This window comes from Serinus canaria, chromosome 22 (genome assembly GCF_022539315.1).
Source record: "Serinus canaria isolate serCan28SL12 chromosome 22, serCan2020, whole genome shotgun sequence".
Lineage (NCBI taxonomy): Eukaryota > Metazoa > Chordata > Aves > Passeriformes > Fringillidae > Serinus > Serinus canaria.
Window position 1 is genome coordinate 1539692 of NC_066335.1, and position 10206 is coordinate 1549897.

The 10206-nt window shown below is 46.4% G+C and overlaps 1 protein-coding gene across 1 annotated transcript; it reads right to left on the minus strand.

Annotated features, from left to right (window-relative positions):
* Positions 1-114: 114 nt before the first annotated feature.
* On the minus strand, positions 115-10182 carry IKBKB (inhibitor of nuclear factor kappa B kinase subunit beta). The gene is made up of 21 exons (XM_030232703.2): positions 10028-10182; positions 9861-9955; positions 9043-9160; positions 8215-8284; positions 7711-7799; positions 7163-7252; positions 6854-6978; positions 6453-6560; positions 6062-6191; positions 5416-5610; positions 5085-5199; positions 4650-4773; positions 4234-4385; positions 4073-4134; positions 3513-3622; positions 3233-3282; positions 2649-2748; positions 2317-2464; positions 1991-2118; positions 1193-1283; positions 115-691 (listed from the first exon to the last, which is right to left on the minus strand). Exons 1-21 carry the CDS (start codon positions 10130-10132, stop codon positions 623-625), a joined length of 2274 nt encoding a protein of 757 aa, XP_030088563.1. The 5' UTR covers positions 10133-10182; the 3' UTR covers positions 115-622.
* Positions 10183-10206: the final 24 nt, after the last annotated feature.

Here is a 10206-nt window from a genome sequence, read left to right on the forward strand (position 1 = left end):
GATAATCTGCAAATGCTTAGTTAAAAGATGTACAGTGAAGATTTCCTTCTCCTGTGGTTCCCAGGGTAACATTCTCCCACCTCTCCTGTTTTAGAGACCCGCACAGTGAAAGCAGATTTTCCATTAAAGTGTTATTGAGCGCATCAAAAAGAGCAAACCAAAAGTTTACATGTTTCAGATAATTTCGTTCCCATACAGGAAACAAGTATTAGGTAAGTACAACCATTACACTTAAAGAAAAAAAGTGCAAATCAGCAAAGTTAAGAAATTAAGTTCACAGTTCATTAGGAAGGTGACATCTACCAGTGACTGGGTCCATTGTTCATTAGCCTAAAATGCAGCAGAACAGCCACAGGTGATGTCTAAGGGAAGATTGATCAGGACAGAATATCTGCTGTCTTAAGGCACAATTAAGAACATTTTCCAAGCAGTTAAGAACAGGCATTCCCTACTGTATCTCTGTGAAAAAGTGTCTGAGGAGTGGATACTAAAGCTAGGCCATGTCTCACAGAAGCAGCTGGTGACAGTAGAAGAAGGCAGTTGGTGTTCCCTTCTCAGAGGCAGCAGCTTTTCACAGTTGGCTTCCCAAAGGAGCATGGCTTCAGAGGCAACCAAAGTGATTTTACATCTCTGTTTGTCCTGGGCTGTTTGTTTCTTCTACCTGAAGCTGCAACCAGCTCCAGTCTAGAGCCTAAAAAATAAATAAAATTCAGTGCTAGCTTACAGTTGAGCTTTCTCTAAAATAAAGGTGAAGCATCTTAAAGACTTTAAAAGAATTTACTGTGAACAAGTTGGTCAATATAATTTCATGATGAGCCATGTGACTGCTATCAAGGAAATTTAACCTAGTATTTTACAATCTTTTTAATATTCTGCATCATTAAATTAATCATCCTGCCCACCACTGTACTGCCACCCACTGATCTTAAATCTGTGTGCAGTTCTGCAGTATTTTCATACAACAGCCAAGTGCTTTGCCCCATCCTTTACTGTTCAGCCCAAGTTCCCAGACTTGGCAAGCAGAACATGTCATGATGAGGGAACAGGTACTTCCCATCTCTGCAGCTCCTGCTCTCCCTTGGCCAGGAGTAAACTGCAAATTTCAATTAGCTGTATAGTGGTGGCAAAGTTGCAGAAGCAGAACTTTAAAGCCATGCACCTCCCCAGTGTATTTATAGAATTAATACAATACCAAGAAACTCTGCTCTTGATCCTTCATTGTGTCATGCATCACATTTTCTAGTTGGCTACAAAGTTTCCGAGATTCCAGCAGTAGCTCCTCACTGAAAAGTGCAATTATCACACTGTTAATTTCTGTGACAGTTTAAAGAGATGCTGCCTCTATCATCAAGAAATATTTCTGGAGATACACTGCAGGGCACTGCAATCAGTCAGCTCATAGGTCTGTAATTCATACTGCAACTTGAAAAGATGGGGGCAGCCCTGAGTTACTACACAGGGGAAAGGAAATTATTCCAGAATGGGATTGGGTTCTTATTATGAGGAACCACTGTTGGTAGAGAAAGAGCTGAGAAGCCTCTAAACCTAAGGATGGAGCAAGATGCAAATAAACACAGCAAGGTCTCCCATTCCAAGTGGTGACCCAGTTCAGTTCAGGAAGCCAGAACTACACCTGCTTGGCCACAGCAGGCTCCTCATTGATACAGCTCAGCTGCTCTGACCTTACATGACAATGCTTCAACCATTCTTGCTGGCAGTGCACTTCCAAGTGAGCCCAACCACCTCAGATTAAAGGAAGAAAACCAAAAACCCACCGTTATTACTGAAGCTATACATGATTCCCTGTTTTTTGTAAGGAAGATCTGCAAGCCCCAGGAAGTCTAACTAAGTAAACCAAGACTGCTGACAACACAAGCTGAACATCAAGTGTAAAATAGGAGAAACCCTGTGTGACATTATTTCACAAAGCAGGCAGCCCAGCTTTGGAGTGCTGGCATTAGCAGCTGAAGAACTCCAGACCTTGCCTCACCTTTTCCTTACAGAGTCTGATAAATTGTAGGTTCCAGAAGGGACCTGCAGCAGCAGCTGACCCGAGCTACCAAGACGTGGTGTGTTCATGCTCTCTGGACTGCCAGTAACAGGACCACGTACTTTACTCTGAAGAAAACACAGAATATTCAGAGTGTAATTATTTCCACTGGTTTTCAGCAGCCAGAAATATGAGACAACCTGGAACTTGGCTTTAATACAAATTCAAAATAAAGAATCATAGGACATAGTCAATTTACTATTATTTCAGTAACCTATGCTACAAACCCCATTCTTGGGTTAAAGTGGAGTTTTTCTTTTACTCACACAAGCAATTTTCAGCAAGTTCCACAGTTCCTTCTGTCGTTTCTCCTGAAGCCTAACAACTGTTTCCTCATCTTCACTCATCAGAGCCATCACCTTCTCCACTCTGGGGAACAATTCCAATGCCTTCTGTTTGCAAACTACAGTTTTACTATTAAAAAAGTAAAAACGAATCAGATCACATTGGGCCACTGCAGTAGAAGAACATTCCTGAAGTTATTTATTTCCTGCAATACTGCAAGATCTCATTAGCTAGATGCATTGAGTTTGAAACCTTCCCTTGCTGGAAGGGAAAATGCCTTCTCTCAGCTCTGAAGAAAATCTACAAAGCTCACCTGAGCTGAGCATAAATGACTCGAACTTTTTTTTCAAAGGTCTGGATTGCCTGGAGGAGCAGTCGTACTATTTCCTGGCTGTCACCACTTGTCCTCTGATCTGGAATGAGAGTCACTATCACACACAAAGGCACAAAGGCAGGTTTACAGGACAGTGAGAAGATTCTTAGTTTCCACTACTGCTTCGATCCTGAAGCATCCAAAGTTCAGGATATGCAAGTTTGAGTGGGATCAATTACACTGAATTTTGGCCACCTTCTTCAAAATTTAACCAACTTGAAAAGGAGAGTTGGGACTGTATCAAAGGAACAGCCATGTCTTTTATCCTTCCTGCACAGAAGCAGCAGCAGATGCTTGTGGCACCAGCCTGCTCTGAGAGGAGCTCCAGAGGAGTTCTGAGAACAGCTTAAACAGCACCAAGAAAGGGAGGCTGGCCTAGTGTGAAGCTGATTCCCTGAGCCCATGTGCTGCTGTGTCTGGGCAGGCCTAGAAGGCAGATATAGTAATGATCATTGAGAAAACTATCTCCAAAGTTACTATCCACCACACAAAGCAAGCTGACCTTGAGCTAAAGTGTCTTTTACCTCTTGGCTTCTCTCTCAGTCTCCGGTACAGCTCTCTGGCTTGTTCTTCTCTAGAAGAAAAAAGCAGGAAAAAACAAAGCATTTCCAAAGAACCAAAATTAAGAACTCAAACCTTTTCTATACCTGTCTGCCACTTCAGACCAAGATGAGTCAAAAGCCATCTCTAGTGTTAAAGTCCTCCCATAATTTGGGTGGAACTAACAGCCCTTGCACTGTCCTGTAGTCAGTAAGCTTAGCTAGAAACACTCCTGCACCTGAAGCTCAAGGCAGTTCAACTCACAAATCCTCCAGTGTTCCTCCTTGTTTACGACCTAGTGGGCTTCTCTGCAGGTCCACAATGTCTGTCTGCAGGGCCATCATCCTCTTCACCAACTGGTCCACATCATCCTCCTGAAAGCAGGGTAGAACACAACCAACAGCACAGTCTCAGAGACACTCCCACTCACATTTTTTCTCATTCATATTTCTAATCACATATTTCTTGCTGTTTGCAAGACACAGACAGCAGTCTTGGCCAAAGACAAATGAGAATATGAGTCACTTCAATTCAAGGAAATTAGGTTGGTGCTCCTGGATACAACGACTTCCAAGACATTTTTGGGGTTTCCCCAAGATCTCCCTTTTTCCCCTAAGCCTTAAAACAGAATAAGTTTCATGTGGTACTAGTAATGGACAAAAATGGTGTCACCCAAACTAAGGCAATGTGAAATCTGGAATCAGTCCAAACACAAGGAGTTTCTATTTAAGGCAGGGACAATGAAGAAAAGGGGGGAGGAAGGGAGAGATAACAAAAACAAGCCTCTTTTTCTTTATGATAAGCAGTTAGATTTAGAAACATACCCGCCCACAAAGTTCCACAGCTTGCTCCATCTCTTTCCAGGCAAACAGCAGCTTCTCAGAAGCTACAGGAATCAAAGAAGAGTGACTGGCTTTCTCAGGTTCACAAAGAAAGGGGTAGGTGTTTTTGTGAGGATAAGAGGCATGAAAAGACCTATACTCACTAATTCCAAATTCAATCTGCTCTTTATACTTTTCCAGATCGATCTGGATGCTTGTTTTGAAGAAGTCCAGCTTTGCTTTCAGCTGCTGAGAAAGGGAGGCCATGGAATTCTTCATCTTGGAGAGGGTGCTATTGTAACGCAACAGATTCATCCTGCATGGACAAGAAGGTCCCATTAGCCTCCAAAAATCAAAACCCACCAGGCTTCCACCTACATCCAAAGGAGACACTTGAGACAGAAGTGAGGACAAATGCAGCTGTGCCAAAGGGCTAACAGCTTTTCATTAATTGCTTACAGCTCCAATCATGGGTTCCCCCATTCCAACAGGGTCCCATTTCTGTCTTCCCTTTCACCAGAGCACAGAGATAAGGAGAGCAAAGACAAAGAGAAGTATTTTAGAGACCCTGCCAGCGTACATGGCTGCTCGCTGGCCCTGCTGGAGGCGGTTGCAGTCCTCTTTCAGCATCCGGATCGTGTGCCAGATCTGACCCCACACTTTCCTCAGCTGGAAAAAGTGCAGATTCTTCTTTGGATCCTGAACTGAAAACAGAGGAGGTGGGGAAAAGGGAAATGTACATATCAACATGAAGCTGGAAAGTTGTTTTACCACAAAACAGACCAAAATATTGCTCCTTTGAGGGGCACGTTACTGCCTGCAAAGCCTCCAGCTGGATAACCCCTGTGCAGTCCTCCCTGTATATCAAAATCAAACACTTCCTTTTTTCAGTTATTCTGATAAATAACAGACCATTTTACTGCTTCTTGATGCAAAAGCTCCCTCTACTCTTTGTCCATGACACAACACAGCCACCACTCTCAACACAGGCCCCCCTTGACATTCAAGTCCTTACGGATGCAGTCAACACTTTCCGGGTGAGGACGCAAGGCCACCTGAGCCTCGTAGGAAACTTTCCTGGTATCAAAGAGGAAGAGGAGGTCTGTGTCTGCAGCTGCAGTATCATTCACCTGCAGAAGACAAAAGACCCAACTGGGTTTTCTCAGGAAAAGCAAGCCTTGGTAAACAGAACAGTCCTCCTGAGCTAAACACAGAACACCAAAGGCAACAGGGCTACAATGGCTCTGTGAGGATCCCATGGCAAAAGCAAGGCAAGTCCTGTGATCCCAAAGTGAGAGCAGTGTCTTGATTCACTCAAAAGCAAGAAAGGGAGTATCCAGACTCACCTTGCTATCAGCTGTATGTTTAGTGACCAACTTCTGAGAAAACAATGCAAGTCCTGCTTCCTGCAGTAGTTCCTGGTCTTGTTCTGGAATTCCTGTATCTGACTGAATCCTGGCCTTCACACTCTGCAGAGTCTCCTCCTCTGTCACAGGGTAGGTGTGCACAGTTCCCGTAACCATGTTCAAAACATGAAGCAACTACAAGAAGAGTAGCATGGCATGAGAAAGGCAGAAGATACATTGCTCCTGTTAGAGCAGAGATCAAGGGACTGAAAAAGTGGCTGCCAAAAAACTGTCCAAAGCACTTGGCAGACTCAAGAAGTCTCTCTGCAGTTAGTTCCTAACATTATGGCAAAGTTCTTGTCCTCCATCAAGTGAGAGGCCACATGGCAACTAAATACCTTCAGCTGTAGAGTCCTCTATCAGAATATGGAACTGAGCATGCACAGAAGTTATTCACTACTCCTAACAAGCTCAGGGAGTATTTGTCCTCAAAGAAGCAAGAGGAAAGCCTCTGTCACTGTCAGGAGACAATTCTACGAGTTTCTGCCCCACTTTTCCTCCTAAGTCTCTGATTCAAACCTCTCCTCTCACAGACTACAGGCAACTACTGAAAAACTTTTCAGGGTAACATGGACCTACTGCTTACCTTCAAGTTCAAAATGTCATCCAAAGCTTTGAAACACCCATTGGGTCCGTACGTAGGGTCTGTACCTCTCTGACGTGGGTGCCACATTAACATGAGCTGCAGCCATTTCTCCAGCCTCTCAGACAAAACACTGAGCAATAAACACCAGAAGGAGATCAGAAGAGGTAAAAGTGCATTTGCAATAACCATATGGCCTGTTCTGAGTGGGAGGACTAACGAAACTCCCCCCAGTTCTCCCTATCACAAATGCAGTGTTTGGAAGGCAGAAACCAAGACTGACAAGTGACAACAGCACTGCCTGTGTCACTCACTCCATTTATTCACAGATTATAATCTTGGTCCTTTTGCAGAAGAAACAGTTTATCTCAGCACAGCAATTTCTAGTACTCACCTGTTCAGATTGTTTGGGCAGGGCAGACTGCTAGAAAACTTGACTTCTCCAGATAAGTCCTCTGAAACAACAATATCCAGCTCACTCTTCTGACGCACTTTTGTATGCCTAATGTAAGCAAGCACAATGGTGAAATAACTGCCTGCCTTTCCCATCCTGCAAGTTAGTAGGTTCTTAAAGCTACTCTTGACAGACATAATACAGATGCTACTTTGGTTTCTGTTATCTGCCCTGCAGGAGTCAGCCCTTATCCCATTCAGGAATCAGGTGGGTCAAACTCCTGTGAAGGGGGTCAGTTTCCACAAGGGCAAGGAACACAGGGATATTATCCTCAGAATCAAGAGACCACACTTCTACTTCCTATAAAAAGGAAAGTCACATCACTCCCACTTGTCACTCACCATTGCACTGGCTGCCAGTTGGGGAGGAATGGTCGGAAGCCTGTAATGCACTCAAAGGCAAGTGTGCCAAAGCTCCAGTAATCCACTGTCACCGTATACTTCTGCTGTTCCAGCAGCTCTGGAGCCTGATACAGTTTAGACACACATGAGACAAAGCCAGCCAGCTCTGAGCAGTCACCTTTGCCAGCTTCAGCACCACAAACACACCCATACCACACCAGTACTTCATCCCAGCCCAAAGCTTGATAACAGTGAATTCTACCCCACTAGAAAGCAGGAGCTGCTCTTCCAGCTGAATTCCCTTCTTACCAGGTACTGCAGAGTCCCAACAAAGGATGTGCACAGGCTACCCTGATCCAGCTCCTTAGCATAACCCAGGTCAATGATTTTGTGTATTAACTGAAACACAACAGAGAAAAAGAATGCTAGACTGAAGTCCTGTTAAAAGTAGAGCAGAAAGAAAAGGTTCAGCTCTCCAAAGCTAAACCAGAAAGGTGCCAGTGAAGAGACAGAAGCAGGAACAGGAGGCTACTGTAGATTCCTAAAACCACAATGAATTTGAAGGTGTCATAGCACACTTAGCAGTTATGCATCTATCCCCTTCGAATCTTTGATCACTACAGTCTGGCTCTTTTCTTAACAGCTGAAAGTCAAAATTTCAGGTGTTAACAGATGTCTAATACAATGTCTCATCTCAGCTGCACACAGAACACTATTCCTGTGACACAGTGACCTGAGACAGGTGTTATCCTGGGCTGAGTGCTCTTGCAGAGGGACCATGTAACTGCAGGAAGCACACGCATGTTCCTTGTAAGCTTACTTGTCTGTGCAGGCAGAGACAACTGCTTCCTGCTTACCCTTTGTTCTCCTTGCTGCAGCACAATGTTCTCTGGTTTCAAGTCTCTGTGGATGATCCTGTTCTCGTGAAGGTATCTGAGAGCAGAAGCTGAGACACAAAAAGCCAGCTGTAAGAGCATAAGTAACAGTACCTAGCAGGAGCTCAGTAAGGATTCAGTTCTATCTAGTAATGAGCATGGCTTTCACATCCAACCTTGAACAATCAAATACTAAGGGCAAGGTGTAAAGTTAGCATCATAGAACTCTGGACACAACTGAGTTCTCCCCCTGGGTGTTCCCTCACATCCTTCCTTTAAAGTGTAGTACTGCTGGCTAGCTTCCATCGGCAAGGACCTCCCCAGACTCCCACCAAGGACTCCCACTCCACTTCTGGTAGATAATCAAGATGATAAAAGGTCAGTCTGAAATGGAGTGACTAAGGTCACTGCTGTATATTTGGAGAGTGGATTCAGGACTAAAAGGGTTTCACAGCTCAGACAACTGAAGGTACTGCTGCCACTTACCAATGTCAGATAACAAGATCAGGATAGCTTCTTCCCGCAGGCCACAGCAATTCTCCAGCTGGTTCAGGTACTGCAAGGAAGCAACACAGAATGCAGTCTTGCCCTCCTCTCTCCTGAGTGAGGCCCACAGTCCCACAAATTCTCAGGGATGCAAGAAATTTCAGCAATAGCAATTAAATTCTTCAGAAGCACAGAACTCTTTGGACTGTGACATCTGGTAGCAGCAATTACAGCTTTGTAATTAAACCAGCCTTGATTTAATTGCATGGGAGCATAAAGGAGCAGGTGAAAGAAGTCACTGTCATCCCATTCTCATCCTTCTGTCTGTTCCATCCCTCTTTGCCATTTCCCCATGCCTGCCAGTATCAACTCCAATCTCAGGCCTAAGGTCTGTGTTTTAGCTATGGGCAGATTATAGCTAAGGTCAGAAAAGCCTCGGCATTAGAACTATCATGTGTCATTTCTTCCTGTGACAGACAGGAGTTATTCACTTTGAGGAAGGGTACAGCCTACAGATGCACCTACCCTACAATGGTCTTGGCCATACTCACATACTGATGCACATCCCTTATGTGCACATTCTTTATGTGCAAACTCCTCACAGTGTCACTTGCTTCCAAAAAAATTAAAAGAGTTTCACAAAGCACTTAAGTCTTCAAAAGCTGAACATAATAGCAAGGACCAAGCCACCAACACCTGTTGATGCCATGACTAAAATTAGGAAGCATCAAGATGTGAAAGCAAAGGTTTTAAGGGAAAACTTCAGTAGAAAACGTAGGATAAGATTAGAAGCTGATTCAGTCCTTGGTTACCAGCCCAGGACCTCACCTTGCGGAGGTCTCCACCTTGGCAGTACTCCATGGCCAACAGTGGCAAGTCATTTGGTGCCAGCTTCTGCATCCCCTCAGGGACATCGCGGGCAGCCACCACATTGGGATGGTTCAGTCTGTGGAACAAAGATCAGGCAAGTACACATGATTTTCTGCAACTGCTGTACAGGTTCACACGCTCCTGGTCATCACCTAAAGTTCTACATGGTCACAAATCCTTTTAGAAACTAAATTAGTGAATTCTAAAGGTTTGTATCTTTCATGGATCTAGACTCATTCCAACTCCTGGCATTTCGCATGCAAGCCAGTGTGTTTCTTCAACACACACACATTACAGATCTACCTAGAAGGCACAGCAACAAAGCAATGCAAGGCAGTGTGTTGCCACCGTCCAGAATAGACCCAAACTGCAATAAGACCACTACACCCGAAAATGAAATGAAAAATGAGACCACACCCCAAGGGATGCCCCAGCACAGACGTTAAGTCAGGCGGGGTAGCAGCGATGTTGTAGCGCTGAGGGCAGGGCAGACGAGCCGAAGCCGGCAGTGTGACACCCAAGCCTCTCACGCAGCACAACGTGAGCTTTCCTTACGCGTCAACTTCACGCACCGGCCGCCGCAGGGGAGCGGGCACCTCCCGGAAGGGAATCCCTGGGCGGCCGCCGGCCCAAAGCCTCTCCCGGCCCTTCCCTCAGCGCACCCGCAGCTCCGGGGCCGCCCGGCCGCGACACCGCCGGCGACCCCTCAGCCCAGCCCGGCCCGGCCCGAGCGGGCAGCGGGCCCGGCCCCAGAGCACACCGCCGCCCCGCCTCACCTCTTCATGATCTGGATTTCCAGCGCCCAGCGGTCGCGGTTGCGCGGGCTCAGCTCCTGCCGGCACTGCTTGATGGCCACCTGCTCGCCGGTTTCCTGCGGACACAGCAAGAGTTGGGCTGAGCCCGGCTCCCGAGCCGGGGCGCCGCGGGCCCGGCCGCCGCCTACCTTGTTGTGCCAGCGGATGACGTTGCCGAAGCCGCCGGTGCCGAGGCGCTCCCGCATCTCCCAGGGCCCGCAGGTCAGCGCCTGCAGCGCGGGCGGGCGGCTCATGGCGGGCCCGGCTCCGCTGCGCTCGGCGGGCCCGGCGCTTCCGGCTCCGGAGCGAGCGCCGCCCTCAGAGGGGA